This window comes from Epinephelus lanceolatus, chromosome 8, assembly GCF_041903045.1.
Source record: "Epinephelus lanceolatus isolate andai-2023 chromosome 8, ASM4190304v1, whole genome shotgun sequence".
Taxonomy (NCBI): domain Eukaryota; kingdom Metazoa; phylum Chordata; class Actinopteri; order Perciformes; family Serranidae; genus Epinephelus; species Epinephelus lanceolatus.
In genome coordinates this window covers 17,020,604-17,036,896 of record NC_135741.1, presented here as the reverse complement: position 1 = coordinate 17,036,896, position 16,293 = coordinate 17,020,604, and the positions used below count along the sequence as shown (strand labels likewise).

Sequence of the window (16,293 nt, the reverse complement as noted above, 5' to 3'; positions counted from 1 at the left end):
ACCGTGACCCTGAGCACGCTCTGCTTCCTGTCTCTCTCTGACTGGCTTCCTCCCTGGAGGGAGCCGAGGACTCATCAAATGATGCTCCTCTTTCACTGAGAAACAGTCTGATTTATATACTTCAGTTCAGTGCCAAAGAGCCGGCGCACTCACAGCAGAGATGCTCACATATACATGTGAACATCTCTGCGAGCAGGTACATACCTATGGATACAAAGCCACGCATTATACCTCCAGCAATGAGTCATTTCTGCACACTCTGCAGCGTCCTCATTAGCATGTCACATCTGGCTGTGCAAGTATTGTGGAGTCACCAGGTTCAAGAATATGGCCGCGTTCTCTCCCGCAGGTCAAGGAGACTGGCGTGACACACCTCTCCATTTTCCCCGAGTGTTTACAGTCACTTGTTTGTGCATGTGTATGAGTGTGCGTGACGTCCTCGGGACAGGGCGGCAAAGGGTACGGGGTCTGGATTAGCAGGAGCACAGCAGGGGTGAGAGAGAGAGGGGTAGGAAACTAAGCAACGCTTGCTGTTTCCACAGAAACCCTCTTATCTGGCGAGATGCAGACATGGAGGGCCGCGAGGTCACAGGGGGGTTACCGGGCAGATGGGCGAGCAGCAGGAAGTGACCTTGTGGACAGGAAGAGACAGGGTTCCCTATCAGAAGGAGCGAGTGTCGCCGCAGGCTTTCCACTCCCCGAGCACCTTTAACATACACACAAACATGCACACACATGCAAACAAACGCGCACATTAGGTGACACAAATAACTCATGACACATAGAAATATTAAGGTGCGCTGTAAGCACATTCACCGATGCTGAAAGCTGAGGTTGGCCGCCTCTTTTTCCCTGTCCTACTTTCTCTCTGTCCCTTTCTCTCTCACACACAGCACACAAAGGCCCACACACACTCGCTCGCAACAGTAGTCACCACTAAAACCCGAGAATGCCCACAACCTCTTAGCCCTGCTACTTTTCTTCCTGCTTGAATAAGCACCCGTGCGAGAGCCTGGAGTGACTGTGGAGAGAGTGGCAGAGGTATGAAGGAGTTTTGTTTAGACTGGAATGCTCCTTCAGTGGCTCTGGGTTTTTGAGTCTCCTGTCGTGCAGAAAGGAAACTGTTCCCTCCCTCTATTGTCTCACATAGTTTGGTTTAGATCATCAACAAATAACAGCCTAACTGAACGGCTCCTTATTAAGACATTAGCACCTGATCGCAGACTGCACTACAAACCCTTCCATTCAAGACTGAGCTCCAGTGCTGAATTATTAATTAACCCTCAGAAGAGCTACATCGCTTTTAGCCTCCTGCTGTAGCAGTCAGTTGTACATGAACATTTCAAACATGTGTTCATGTTCATCAAATGTTGCGTGTCTCACTCTGCCAGGGGGGCGGTTAGTGAGCTCAAGGACAGCCTGTGTCAGACTTGCTCAGATTTGTTCCACAGCATCAAATAGGCACAGCCACACTGCCGAAAATAAAATGCATATTGCTGCAATAAATGGTTATAGCTGTGCAGACTGTAATGGGTTTTGCTTTTTTTTTTTTTTTAGGACTCCCCTACCAACAAGCTGCTGTATGCCAAGGAGATCCCTGAGTATAAGAAGAGAGTGCAATGCTACTACCAGCAAATACAGGAAATGGCACCTCTGAGCGAGCAGGAGATGAATGCTCACCTCGCCGAGGAGTCACGCGTGAGTAAACTTCAGAAAGCCCCTGTGTGTTTGTCATCTGGCTGCAAAAACAAGTTTTATTTTGGAATAATATGACATATATTGAGCATAGTGTGTAGTTCAGGCAACACACGATGTCAAGCTCAGCTCACATCCCAGCTACATCAGCTGATCTCAAACAGCCCGATCAACTGATCGAGCAGCTGATTGATGAAGGGAGTCAGCTGATAGATCACATGATTACTTTCTATGCAACCAAGTGGAGAATCTCATTCAGGGCACCCTATTTAAACTGCTCTGGCCTGCCTACTGTTGCTGCTTCCTCTGCAAGCCATTTTGCAACCCACCTCCACCCCAACTCCTCCTTTTCATGCTGTGTCTGACTTATCAATGTCATGTCTGTTTGTCATTGATGCTGCTCTGTTCTGTTTCTGGGGCTCTTTGCTGCTGCTCTCCCTGTCTCAGGCTTTCCATGTAGGCACATGGAAGGGCAGTGAGGTTTGCTTTCTGTCTCAGGTTTTCCTCATTTGCACATGGAAGGGCAGGGAGGTGTGCTCTCTCTGTCTCAGGCTTTCCTCATTTGCACGTGGAAGGGCAGACAGGTGTGCTCTCTCTGCCTCATGCTTTCCATGTAGGCATGTGGAAGAGGCTTTCTGCATAGGCCCAAGGAAAGGCAGAGGGGCCCCAGAGCAGAGCCATACCGCCAAATATTATACTGCAAATGGAAATAAAGTTTTCTTCGACTGAAATAATCTAATCAAACTCTGTTCTCCATCTTGTAGAAATACCGAAATGAATTCAACACCAACCTGGCCTTGACAGAAATCTACAAATATGCCAAGAGATACAGAAACCAGGTAAGAGAAGAGATTCTCACGTTACTTTTCTGTCTTTGCAATCTCAGATCCAGATTAGATTTGTTACTCGTGTTTAAACTGGCCCCTCTCTGCAGTCACAGCACCTCGGTCGACTCCTTTTGCTGTTTAAAGTTTCACAGATAGGTATCAGAGCGTGACGTATCAGCATGGAAGATCATGCGCATGTTGAGAGATGTACTGTAAACACTCTAACAACCTGTCCCTTAATTGCCTGATCTTCCCGGCAGCAGCCACCATGTAACGCGTCCATTCCGCCCTTCCAGCCCACATATACCTCTCACTTGAAGCAAACAACGTGCTATTTACCCTCTCTTTATCCATCACCCCTATCTGCTTAATGATACGGTTAAGTTGCTGCTTCAAATCTCCTGTTTCTCTTACAACTAGCCCTCTTCAAGCCCCTACTGTCCTCCCCCATGCTCCCATACTGCTGTGACTATTCTCAGGAGAGGCTTAGTCAGTGGTGACTGTGCCTTAGTGGAGCACCCTCATGATAATACCGTTTAGCTGCTTTCCTCTGTCATGCTACTGTACTGACGTGGGCCAGAGGCTTAGACTACGATTCACAGAGCTCTGTGAATGGCCCCTGATTGCCTATTCTCTCGCACCAGCTCAGTTCGCTCTGCCTCGTAGCACAGTGCCGCTAAGAGCCCATAAATCCCACTGACACCGTGACAACTATTGGGCATGAAAAACAGAGCAGATGTGGGTTTTGTAAATATGTGAAGAGCAAAGGCTTTTGTGGTGTGGAGGCATGCGTGAAGGCTGGAGAAGAGGCTGAAGCACTTCACTTGTTCCTCTGATGCTCTCCCTTTTCTCGGGCTCAACTTTCTATGTCCAGGCAGGTGGCTGATTTCCTCCCTCTGCTTCATCGGGCTATATGACATAATCCTACAGCTAAATTTAATACCTTTTAAGAGCTTTTTAAAGACCCTTTCTGTACATTTCAAGACCTCACCGCCACTTTGGGTTCAAACTGGTTACATAAATGACACACTTTATCTTACTTTACTTTGTATTGATTGTAAGGACATGCAAATAAACTGTCTTAGATTGTGGTAAGTACTTGGACAACTGCATCAATGCAACATTCAGATACATAGCGTGGGAACAAAGCACAAGACAATGAGTGACTAACCCAATGTAAGCTTTATTAAAAAGAGTACTACACAAGAGCAAGAAACACAATATTGTTCCCTATAACACACACACACAAGCTCTTTCTTTTTCTTGGCTTCCAAGGCTATATTGATTTTTTACGTAACTGTCTTTTCTATATACATTATGGAAAATTTGAGGTTGAGAATTTCAGTACATGTGTTTGTGTAACCATTATTGATCAATAAACTTTGAACTATGATTAAAGCAAATATATGTAGGACAGAGACCAGGGGAATGAATGTATAAACGATATGTATGCACAAAAATCATGCATATAGGGTATGCTGTAAAAAAATCCATAAAATAAGTAGATAGTATAGTATGTCATAAAAATGTCATCAAAAATGTCATAGTATAATGTGGTAAAAAAAAAATCCAAAAAATGTCATAGTATAGCATTTCATAAAAAAGTGTTCAAAATTCATACCATAGTATGTCATTGCAAAATGTTTAAAAAAAAATCATAGTATAGTATGTCAAAAAAATCATAGTATGTCATGACATGTTAATTTTTTACATTAAAGTATAATCTGAAAAAAAGGTTAAAAAAAAGTCATAATATATTATGTCATGAAAATGTCATCAAAAAACTCATATGAAGTATGTCATGAGTGTAGGTTTTTTAATGATTTTTGAAGAAATGCTTAACTATGATGATTTATCATACTTTTTGATGACATAATGTAATATGACGTTTTTTTCATGATTTCTGATGACATACTATACTATGACATTTTTTCATGATTCGTGACGACATACTATACTATGATTTTTTTCATGGTTTATGACAACATACTATACTATGACGTTTTTCATAATTTTTACGACATTATATACTGTGATATTTTTTCATGGTTTTTGACGGCATACTATACTATGATATTTTTTCATGATTTTTGATGACATGCTACACTATGACATTTTTTCACAGTTTATGACAACATATTATACTATGACATTTTTCACAATTTTTGACAATATACTATACTATAACGTTTTTTTCATGATTTTTGATGACATACTATCCTATGACGTTTTTTTTCATGATTTTCAATGACATACTATACTATGATGTTTTTACATTATTTTTGATGACATACTATACTATGACGTTTTTTCATTGTTTATGACAACATAATATACTGATTTTTTTTCATGATTTTTGACGGCATACTATACTATGACATTTTTCACAATTTTTGACGACATACTAAACTAAGATATTTTTTCATGGTTCATGACGACATACTAGGATGTTTTTCATGATTTTTGACGACATACTATGCTATGACGTTTTTTCATGATTCTTGACGAGATACTATGACGATTTTTCATGGTTTATGACAACATACTATACTATGACTTTCTTCATTATTTTTGACGACATATTATACTATAATATTTTTTCATGATTTTTGATGACATACTATACTATGATAATTTTTCATGGTTTATGATGACATACTATACTATGATAATTTTTCATGGTTTATGATGACATACTATACTATGATAATTTTTCATGGTTTATGATGACATACTATACTATGATATAATGTTTTTTCCTGATTTTTGACGACATAATATACTATGATGTTTTTCGTGATTTTTGATGACATACTATAATATGACATTTTTCATGATTGTTGACGACATACTAAACTATGACGTTTTTTTCATGTTTTTGGCGATTATACTATGACGTTTTTTCATGATTTTTGACGACAAACGATAGTATGATATTTATCATGGTTTATGACGACATACTATACTGTGACGTTTTCATGATTTTTTACGACATACTATACTATGATATTTTTTCATGGTTCATGACAAGCTACTATACCATGACATTTTTCATGATTTTTGACTACATACTATACCATGACTTGTTTTCATTTTTGAGGACATGATATACTGACTTTTTTCATGACATAAAACATATCAAAAAAGTAATATTATAGTTTGTCATAAAAATGTCATTAAAGAAGTCATAGTATAGTATGTCATAAAAACATCATCCAAAAAAGTTATAGTATAGTATGTCATGAAAACATCACCTAAAAAAGTCATAGTATAGTATGTCATGAAAACGTCATCAAAAAAGTCATAGTATAGTATGTCATAGAAATGTCATTAAAAAAGTCATAGTATAGTATGTCATAAAAATATCACCTCAAAAAGTCGTAGTATAGTATGTCATGAAAACGTCATCAAAAAAGTCATAGTATAGTATGTCATAGAAATGTCATTAAAAAAGTCATAGTGTAGTATGTCATAAAAACATCACCTCAAAAAGTCATAGTATAGTATGTCATGAAAACGTCATCCAAAAAAGTCATAGTATAGTATGTCATGAAAACGTCATCAAAAAAGGTCATAGTATAGTATGTCAAAATAAAAGTATTAAAAAAAGTCATAGTATATAGTATGTCATGAAAATGTCATCAAAAAAAGTCATAGTATAGTATGTCATGAAAACGCCATTTAAAAAAGTCATAGTATAGTATGTCATCAAAATGTCATCAAAATGTCATAGTATAGTATGTCAAAATAAAAGTATTAAAAAAGTCATAGTATAGTGTGTCAAAATAAATGGTATTTAAAAAAGTCATAGTATAGTATGTCATGAAAATGTCATCAAAAAAAAGTTATAGTATGTCAAAATAAAAGTATTAAAAAAAGTCACGGTATAGTATGTCAAAATAAAAGTATTAAAAAAAAGTCATACTGTAGTATGTCATCAAAATGTCATAGTATAGTATGTCAAAATAAAAGTATTAAAAAAGTCATAGTATAGTATGTCATGAAAATGTCATCCAAAAAAAAGTTATAGTATTTCAAAATAAAAGTATTAAAAAAAGTCATGGTATAGTATGTCAAAATAAAAGTATTAAAAAAAAGTCATACTATAGTATGTCATCAAAATGTCATAGTATAGTATGTCATAAAAATTGTCATTTAAAAATGTAATTGAAAATGTCATTGTGTTGTACATCATAAAGATGTTATCAAAAAAGTCTGATACATTTTTCTTTTTCTCTCTCCCTCTGTCAGGTGGTGAACGCTCTGGAGTCTAATCCCACCGCACGTCGCACTCAGCTGCACCACAAGTTCGAGCAGGTCATTGCCCTTGTGGAGGACAACATCTACGAGTGCTGCAGCGAAGCCTGAACCTGCCAGTGTCTTTTCTACTAGCCATCTCTTTCTCCTGCTGACAGCTGCCTTTCTTCTGCCTACAATATTACTGGGGAATGTGGACCATGAAGGAGTTAGCCTTCATTAGTGTCACAATTATTCCCACAGACTATAAGAAACATGGAAAGTGGCAGAGGACTCAAACCTGCCTCTCAAGCGTCAAACATTTGCGGGGTGTTTCTCATATAATCTGGGAATGCCGAGCAATTTTCCCAAATCTTTCTCCATGACAGACAGAATTCCAGTCTGGCTCAGCTATGCTTTAGAGGAAAGGTGTAGTAGTGGCTTGGAGATAAGACATTTTCTGGATGTCTTTACAGTTACTGGGACCTACAGTAAGCCCTAGTGGCGATCTTAACGCACTGAACCCTTTTCTTTAGGGAACGAGCCAATGATGCACTGTACTGTATTATAATGTCCATAGCAATATTTATAGATGTGTTATAATGCTTTCAAGTGGCCTGTTCATCAGGATGAGTAAGACGGACCGCGATGAACTCCTCCCATCTCTTAAAGCCTGCAACGTTCTCAGGTGTGATGGGTAAAGATGGGCGAACCGCTCCCATCGGTGCTTTGAACAATACGTCCCAATGTGCTTTGCAGGTTGATGATGGGTTGAGGAAGAGTGGAGAGAGGAATATTAATGACTGAAATTTATGAGATCAGATGTAATGTAGTTCACTGGGAAGAGCTGCATCAGTGTAGAAGTGTTGATCAGTGTGCTTGTTAAACGAATGAATTTCATGTTGGATTCTGACCAATTTAAAAGAGGGAAATTTACATTTATGAGAAAAAAATGTGAGCTCAATATAAGGAGAGACTGTATTTGTGATGCCAAATGACTTGTCAGAGTTTGTGAAATAAATTACAATATTTAGGATTTTAATGTGTCTAATGATGACAGTGTGTTGTTGTACTCAATCTCAAAGTGCTTCATTTCTACATGCATTACAGCATTGCAAATTTTAACAACATTTGAAAACCATTAAGATCTGGCCTGCCACCCAAAAGCACACAAACTAGCATCTGGAACTTCTCAGAGGGCCTTGTAAAAGTTCCCATGAAAAGGCGAGTTGGGGAAAAGCTGTGCAGACATTTAGCTTTGTTTTTATTGCAGGACACAGAACAACTTCCACAAGATCCTAGCCTTTACACATTAACAAAATAATATCCCTGTATCTCTTTAATACACATTCTGACGTACTTTCGAACACATAAACATCCAACGCACACACGCACATGCATCCTATCTCTTGCAGGAGGCACCCTCTCCCTGCAGAGGCTCTTTTTCAGGTCCATCTGTTTTACACTCATGTCTCAGTCAATGCCAAGAGCAAACTAACAACCCTGGCTGTGTCACCATGAAGACAAGGGGAGAGACAGAGACCAAATGACAGCCCCATCTGATGCCTTAAAAACTTGTCTGAGATATCTAAACAAATTCATGACTAATTTTCATCTAAGTATTTGTACAATCAATAGTTTCAAGCGCATTTTGGGGAAAAATAGCTGCAACAATTACTGGAACAAGACTTGATGTGGGTGAAATCATGTGGTGTGGTTTGTTTTCACCGATTATATTTTTTGGGGCAGTGTGGAGCTTGGAATGTGTTCAGTTGGATCATCACGCCCCCCTGATGCCGGGTTAAACTCTGTGAAGCCAGCTGAACACTTTCCATGATTAAATGGATTGAAAATACACATGCTGGCTCTTGAGTATGTCAGTCCCACCAAAGGTGCTGCTGTGCCGCTGCAGTGAAGACACATGGAGAGGTAAGTCAAGAGGATTGGCCAATAGAACATAGTGCTGCTTGGCGGTGAATGGTCCCAAGGCGTGCAGGGACAGATGGGACATTGAAGGTGGGAGGAGGGGGTTTGGGTCAAGCGGGGGCCACCTGGCTGGATGAGACAGATGAAGTCTGAGTTTTAGAGGTGGCGGCGGCCGCCGCATCATCATCCCCAAACGGATTTCTTCCACAGCACACCGCAGTGATCATGCAGTTTCTGAACTGGAGGCCAAAAAGAAGAAGAATATCAGAATCACAATTATTCCTTCACTCAGTGGAGGAAGTAAAATGTAGTATTCAGTTTTTTTACCAATACGTTTTATGCTCGGTTAAAAGTCCTGCATTCAAAATCCTACTTAATCAAAACTGAAAGTACTTCAAAAAATGGCCCATAACTATTAGACTGTTGAAGGGGAACTACACCCATTTTCAAAATTCATACATGTTATTCCTTTAATCTAAGACAACCAAAAAAATAGGAAAGAAAGAAAGACTGTGTGGTTCCACAAAATCTTGCTCCTATTCATTGGCTATGGAGCAGACTTTATAGTTGATGACATCACAAGTTTGAGACTTACCTCTCTGGCAATATCGTAATTAATTTAGGTGGTGTTTCCCTTTAATGTTTTTATTTTATAATTTATTTAACCAGGAAGTCCCACTGAGATTAACAATTAAAGATTAACAATCAAAACACATTAAATTGCAACAAATACAACATATAACACTAAAATCTACAATAAAACAACTATTCAAACATAGTGGCCTCTCAAGGGAAACAAGCACATGTCTCTGTCACCACATTCTTTTTTTGCATTTAAATTCATCAGTGGATATTAAGTGTTTCTAATTTTAGATCTGTTTGAAGATTGTTCCATGTCCCAGGTGCAGAGGAGGAGAATGCAGTTTTCCCCAGATCTGTTAAAACCCAGGGCTCAGTAATGTAACAATACATGCGCAGCATTAGGGGACGTACACATGCCACATTGTTTGCACCCTCAAATTTATTGTTTTTAATGTAGATGCGTGGCAGACCCATGTTCTCAATAAACAGAAGGTTATTGGGAAAATGTCTATCTGGAGCCAGATTTTATCTTTTAAATTTATAGGCTCTATTGTATGACCACACTGTCAGATAAATAAAGTACAGTAAAAGTACAATATTTGCCTTATGAGTGTAGCAGAGTTTAACTATAGCATGACATGCAAATACTCAAGTGAATTACAAGCACCTCGAATCTTAGGTTTTGTACTTTAGAGAATGTACGTTCCACCACTGCCTTCTCTATCACTCTGTCTTCTACAAAAAAAGCTTGATCAGGATATTTGCTTCATATACCTGTCTGTTTAGCAGAATGTAGATGACTGGGTTGTACAGAGCGGAACTCTTGGCGAAGAAGGCCGGAGCAGTCATGAACACTGGTCCGAACTCAGTTCCCTGATTGGCAAAGATGTACCAAGCCACGGTGGCGTAGGGCACCCAGCACACCAGGAAGGAGATCACCATGACGATGACCATACGTGTCACCTCTTTCTCCGCTCTCTGGGTGGTTTCAGACTCCTGCTGCTGGGCCGCAGCCTGAGAACACACAGATGAAGGTTACTAATTTACAGAAGGACCAATCTGTGATCCAACTGTAAACAAAACAAAACACAGGACTACTAAACTGAAGGTTTAAACATGTAAAATCCGCAGTAAGTTAGTCAGTAAGTCATATTATTTTTTTCTTTAAGTCAAACTCTCCGATTATAAATGCTTATATATGTAATGTATGTGACGAATTACAGATTAAGCCTTTCAGATTTGAGAGACCAATGCTTTGTCAGCTTTCAACCTGCAAAAACAGATTTCGTTTTTGGCCACTTGAGGGCAGCGTAAAAAAAGTTGATATTGCGACTTGTTAGCATACAGTTCCTTATTTATACATCCAGCGGTTACAGAGCAACACTATCATTTATTTGGAGTTGTATTTCTGGCCATCTGATAAATGCAAGTCAAGTATTTTCTCTTTTTTAGCTCTATTTTGGTCTCCATAAGTCCGAGTTTGTGCCTCTCGTGTTAGAATACATTCAGGTCACAGAGTTACTTTCTACCTCTGCATGCAAATACATGAGAGCCACAAATTGGGGCTAGGCCTTCACCAACTCCTGAGGGAATTATCTGTCTCTTTAAATGCTAAATACTCTGCAATGTTCATCAGCTAGTCGCTAAATATGTCCGCTGTTTGGTGAGTAGGTAGTGTACAGTGGGTTTGGGTAGGGTCACTGAAAAGAGCTGTGTGCTGAGGCAGACAATGAGGCCATGAGAGCGGTGAGAGTGAACCAAAACAGTTAGAGGTAACGTTACTGTGTGTAACTTTTTACACTGTTAATCCTGAACATAACTTAAATGGGAACATCACAGAAATTAAGAACTCTATTATGTTATTTTCGTGGCCTAAGAAAGTTCAATTAATATTTGTGAACATGAGCTGCTCTCTCTCTCAAAGCCAGAAACCAGAGAAGTCTCTTGTGATGCCACAGAGTATAAAGTCTGAGGATCTCCATAGCTAATGAACAGGCTGATAGACTGATTTTGTGGACCCACAGAATGTTTGTTTAATTTTTTACACCCAAATGAACTTTATTCTATTGTAGTGTTGTCAGTTTTGAAACAAAAAATGTTTCCATATACTCAGAACAGTCCCCTGGGGGTTCTCTCTTTAATATCTTTCCCAATTCATTGCCAGTGGAGCAGCTCCAAATTTCACTATGATATCACAAATTTGAGTTTTAGCACTCTTTGTTTTTGGACTTTGGAGAGAAAAGCTCATGTTTACTTTAATTTTTGAACCATCCAAGACCTTTCCCATCTTCCTCAATTGTCTCTAACAGCCTGCTGGCTGATTTTTATGTTAAGGACTATGGGCGGTTTTGCAGGAAAATCCAAGGAATGTGATGAAATTCCCAAGTGCCTTGCCTCTTCTTCAGCTCCACTGCAGCACTAACATTGTGCAACACGAGCTAATGTGTGCTAGCTGACTAATGAAGCAAAACACTGTTTTAAGTGACAAACACGACTAAATAAATCCAGACTCCAGGGCTGATTGGCTGGTTAATCGGCTAGCTTGCCGTTTGCAAATTACTGTATTAGCTAACATTTTGAAGCAACTGTGAAATCCATGCTGTGAAGCTTAGTTACAGGTAGCTGGCTAACCTCAGCTTGCCTGCTTGATAACGTTATTGCTAACAAAATATTAACCAAGTGAATGTGTTAGTTGGCTAGCTTGTCAAATTATCTCACCAGCTAACGTGACCCATGATACTAACTTATAGATTATGACATACACTTGATTCAGCCAAGGACGATGCAAGGCAGGGGCAGGCAATGGACTAACCCATGACTTAAGCTAAGGTTAGCCAGCTAGCAGGTATAGGTGCTATATTAATACTGTGAAAGTATCAAAACGCTCAGTCCACAGAGAAATCAGTCAGGATTAATGAATTTGTGATGTCACAAGTATACTATATAGACAGTTTGAAACATAAAAAAATTAGATGGGTTCTTTTATATTTCTTGTTGGAGTGTTTTGCATTGTATGTGAATGACATCAGCTGACAGGAAGTAAACATGAACCCAAGCTGCTGCCTAGCAAAGTGAAACAGCCTATAAAGACAGAAAAACGGAGCGTTCTAGACAGAAGGTGATTTTAGGTATATTCAGGTGGACAGTGTGAGAAAAATAAGGTGTTTTTTGAACATTAAAGCATGAAAGCATGTTCTAGGAGAAACCCAAAATACAAGTATGAACCTGTATATGAGCATGATATGGGACCTTTAAGTTTAGTCAAACAACCAAACATGAGCTGTTATAAACTCTGTAAAACCAAGAGCAGCTACAGATTCAGGTGATAATTCTCTGACCCTTTTCACAGTCTTTTCACTTTGCCATTTATTTGTTGATATAAAAATATAAATTAAAGCCGCTTTAATAAAAAAAAAAAGTCAGAATTCTTTTTTAACTATTCATGACTGCGAATACATTATGAATGTGGAAATACTAATATTAATGAGGGCATCAGGACGACACTGTGAGCAGGCAGACTGCCCTTCAGCTGGAGGACCTGGGTATAAGCTGCCATGTTGGCAATGATCTGCCCTCCTGAAGTGTCCTTGAGCCACTAAATCCCTCACATCTCCAGAGGCTCCGCTCTGTGATGCTGCTAACCTCCCGGTGGAGGGGGAGAAAGGTAAAAAGAAAAAAAAAAAGAGGAATTTCTCTACAAGGATAAACAAGGTATCACATCCTTGTCATTAATATTTTGTCTGGCAGTGGTGTTCTTACCGCTCGCACAGTGCAGAGTAGGCAACTGTAGCAGTAGAAAATGATGAAGAGGGGGATACAGAAATGGAGGACGAACATATAGATGACGAATGAGGTGTTGTTGATCTCAGGCTTGGGAGTGTAGTAGTCAATCCCACAGGAACACTGCATTCCCTCTGGGATGTACCTGCATCCGCACACACACAATAATAATCAAAGAATTTCCATCAACACCATCACACACAGCATTTGATCCTAGATGTGTCTTTGAGTAAGGGTGCTGCAAGTCAGCAGAGGTAATCTCTGACGTGCTTTAGTGTGCAAATGACAAGTACAGTATTCATGTGGCTTTAAAGCCTGGCAAGCACAGTCTAGACACTGAAACATACAGTACCGGGACCATCCAAGCAGAGGGGGGGTAGCACAAGTCATGGCCATGATCCATGTGAATGCCAGCCCAGCGAAGGCATGTTTCTCCCCAAAGCGGAAGTTGGTCATTGGCTTACAGACCACAATGTAGCGCTCGATTGCCAAAACCACCAGAGACCAGAGTCCGATCTCTCCTGAGACGGAAAATAAAGCAGGTGTAGAAATAAATAGAGCACACACTTACTTGATACCATATTACATTTACACACAGAGTTTTAGATTTTAAGTATTCACACCCATTTTGAAACTGGCACAAAAAATAAAAGTCTTACCTCCCAAAGTAGCGAAGAATCCCTCAATGTTGCAGCCGGTGACCCCTAAGATGAAGTATCCGTGCAGGGCTGTGTAGAGAGTGACCGTGAAGCCCCCGATGACCATGAAGAGGTCGGCCACCGCCAGGTTGAGCAGCATATAGTTCAGAGGGGTCCTCAGCTTTTTGTTTTTGACGGTGACATGCAGGGTGAGGAAATTGATGGGGAAGGCAGTGATGATAAGGAACAGCATGTACGCAGCCAGAAGAGAGAACTTCCAGGGCTCAGCCAGGTAGTACTGAGGGTGCTCAAATGGGCTGCGAACCAGCCCGGTCTTGTTAGACATGGGGACATAAAAATTGGGTCCTTCTGTGCCGTTCATGGCTGCAGTTAGTGAAGTGTTTTTTTTTTCTTCCTCTGAGACCTTAACACCAGATAAAACAGTCTGTGCCTCTTCTCAGGATCAAATATTGTGAGGGAGTCTTGTAGTGCAGCCCTAGTGCAAATGGGGGGGGGAGAAAGGACGGCTGGAGGGACGGATCTTATGGAAGTGAGATGTGCTCTGCAGCCCCCTGAGGTGATGCAGCACCTTTTAACAGGCCGGCCGGATTAAGGACTTGCACGGAGCAAAGTGCTAGCAGAGATGGAATTAAGACAGACAATCTCAGTCTCCCTCTCTCTCTCTCACGTACACACACACACACACATAAAGCATCACAGAAAACTCCAGAAATAGCTATGCGGTATGTTAAGCGTTTTCAAGGTGAGAGGTTACAGCCATGGCTCTCCGAACCCCATCATTACTGTCATGTGCATCAATGCATCATCAGAATGGGATGAGAGCAGAGAGTGGGAGGGAAGGCAAAGAGGGAACCAGGCTATTTGTGATTTAAACCATTCAGAGTGGACAAACTACAAATGAAATTTCTTGAGCAGTCCAACTTATTTGCATCTGTGAAAGCCTAATCCCTAACCACTGCATAATGCAGGGTTCAACTCATAGCCTTAAGTGTAATCAGAGTCAGTGGGGCATACCGCTCATAGCATGCACTCTCACTCCAGCTCTCTTTTGTACACACAAAACCTAAAGTTCAATCTGAGAGAGTAGGAAGTTATACTAAAGTCGTCTATGTAATATCATTAAGAAAACCCACTGTGGTAAAAAGTACCAAAATATTTTATTAAAAGGGTTTCCCCCCTTTGTAACAATATAAAAAAACATTCCCATGACTACATAACAGATGACTGTTATAGAACATACAGTACAGCTTCAGTATATCAGCCTGTGGACTGCACTTGTTGCCGTCTGGTCTACGAAACAAATAAAATAGTGTTTTTTAAATAAATTTGTTTTTATAGAGACATTGTTTTACACTGTACATCCATGTTCCCTTTAAAGTGGTGGCGTAATCAGTGACAGATCAAGGTAATCTGATCCTAATAATCCAAATGGGTTGATTGGCTGATGGTGCACTTTTCTTACATACTATAATGACCAACACACAAACACTACAGGTGTTACTTCAGTCGGTCATTCCTGGAGGGCAAACGGCTGCTCTTGAGAGGGGGGACTTGAGGAATGGCATGCGACACATTCACATCAACTTAACAATAAACAGGTCTATGTATGTTACAGTGACAACTGTATTACAATGCAAAATAATTACAAAATGTCAAAAAAAAAAAAAACCCACAAAAGATCAGCTTCAGAGTACAAAAAATGTTTTAAATAGCTGCTTTAGATTTAAGTAGATCAGTTTGGTTCATCGATGGGTCTGCGACAGTATGGACAGCAGTTGTGCTGAAGCACCAGGAGCTCATAATCCTCACTGTGAAACATCTACGAGGAAACACAGAGACAGGAACAGAAAAAAGAAAAGTTATATAGAAGACAAGCAACATGACAGGATAAGAGTGAAAGAAAGAAAGACAGATAGACTTCGCCTGTGCTTCACCGCAGGATATACAAGCTGTGTGTCTTATAAATGCTGTACCTTGAAGCAGGTGGGGCACATGGTGATGCTCACATCAGGCAGCAGGGAGCGGAAGTATTCCCATTTGAGCGGCCTGGGCCAGCGTTTGATCAGGACGTCCCTCCTGCTCATGGAGCGCAGCACCGAGCGACTCACCTTGACGGGGACAAAGGTGGAGCCCCCCTGCTGCTTGGACACACACACAAACATGTCCACGTTCTATTATGGAGACCGTCCTTTTACCCTCTTCCAGCTGGTTTGCCCAGTTGGTGGAATATTAATCGTCTCATCTCCTCTCTGTCCTTTCTTACCTCAAAGCTCATTTTGGCTGTAAATGGGTCTTCCTCTGCATCGTCCAAGCCATCATCCATCCTCAAAGCCTGCAGCTCTGAATGGTGGTGATTAAGGACAAACAGTTCCAAGCAGTGCACACATTTCACACATTTCAACATCACATTTTATTTCATGTGTGTTTTCTATAGTGATCTATTTTCAAGAAAGGAAAAACTCTTATAAAATGATCCCTCAGAGACTATTCTAAAAGTGAGTGTGTTCAAAATGCCGATCAGTCGTGCCTGTCAGTCACATCGTGGCTCTGGAAGAACAGAGCAGACCTCAGTGCCCTTGAGTGTCTGC

The 16,293-nt window shown here is 40.2% G+C and overlaps 3 protein-coding genes across 3 annotated transcripts in view; 1 reads left to right on the top strand and 2 right to left on the bottom strand.

Annotated features, from left to right (window-relative positions):
• plxnd1 (plexin D1) overlaps positions 1 to 7,800 on the top strand; it is a 101,881-nt gene extending 94,081 nt beyond the window's left edge. Inside the window, exons 34-36 of the mRNA XM_033628721.2 lie at positions 1,558 to 1,698; positions 2,460 to 2,534; positions 6,774 to 7,800. Coding sequence (XP_033484612.1) covers positions 1,558 to 1,698; positions 2,460 to 2,534; positions 6,774 to 6,890 — 333 coding nt within the window. The 3' untranslated portion in view covers positions 6,891 to 7,800. The remainder of the gene's footprint in view (positions 1 to 1,557; positions 1,699 to 2,459; positions 2,535 to 6,773) is intronic.
• Positions 7,801 to 8,005: 205 nt separating this feature from the next.
• On the bottom strand, positions 8,006 to 14,762 carry exorh (extra-ocular rhodopsin). Its single transcript, XM_033628724.2, has 5 exons — positions 13,706 to 14,762; positions 13,399 to 13,567; positions 13,026 to 13,191; positions 10,041 to 10,280; positions 8,006 to 8,923 (listed from the first exon to the last, which is right to left on the bottom strand). The coding sequence occupies exons 1-5, from the start codon at positions 14,064 to 14,066 to the stop codon at positions 8,795 to 8,797; spliced, it is 1,065 nt and encodes a 354-aa protein (XP_033484615.2). The 5' UTR covers positions 14,067 to 14,762; the 3' UTR covers positions 8,006 to 8,794.
• An 81-nt stretch (positions 14,763 to 14,843) lies between these two features.
• Positions 14,844 to 16,293, bottom strand: part of ift122 (intraflagellar transport 122 homolog (Chlamydomonas)) — a 30,052-nt gene continuing 28,602 nt past the window's right edge. The window contains exons 27-29 of the mRNA XM_033628723.2: positions 15,969 to 16,045; positions 15,679 to 15,843; positions 14,844 to 15,524 (exon numbers count right to left, since the gene is read on the bottom strand). Coding sequence (XP_033484614.1) covers positions 15,438 to 15,524; positions 15,679 to 15,843; positions 15,969 to 16,045 — 329 coding nt within the window. The 3' untranslated portion in view covers positions 14,844 to 15,437. The remainder of the gene's footprint in view (positions 15,525 to 15,678; positions 15,844 to 15,968; positions 16,046 to 16,293) is intronic.

Bases quoted from the DNA above. Each gene is read 5' to 3' on its own strand.
- exorh (XM_033628724.2), bottom strand. From the start codon at position 14,066: ATGAACGGCACAGAAGGACCCAATTTTTATGTCCCCATGTCTAACAAG. The intron at 13,192-13,398 runs GTACTGTATGTT...GTGCGGATGCAG, and splicing joins CCTCTGCTTGGATGGTCCCG to GTACATCCCAGAGGGAATGC. The intron at 8,924-10,040 runs GTATATGAAGCA...TTTGGCCTCCAG, and splicing joins ACATTCTGCTAAACAGACAG to TTCAGAAACTGCATGATCAC.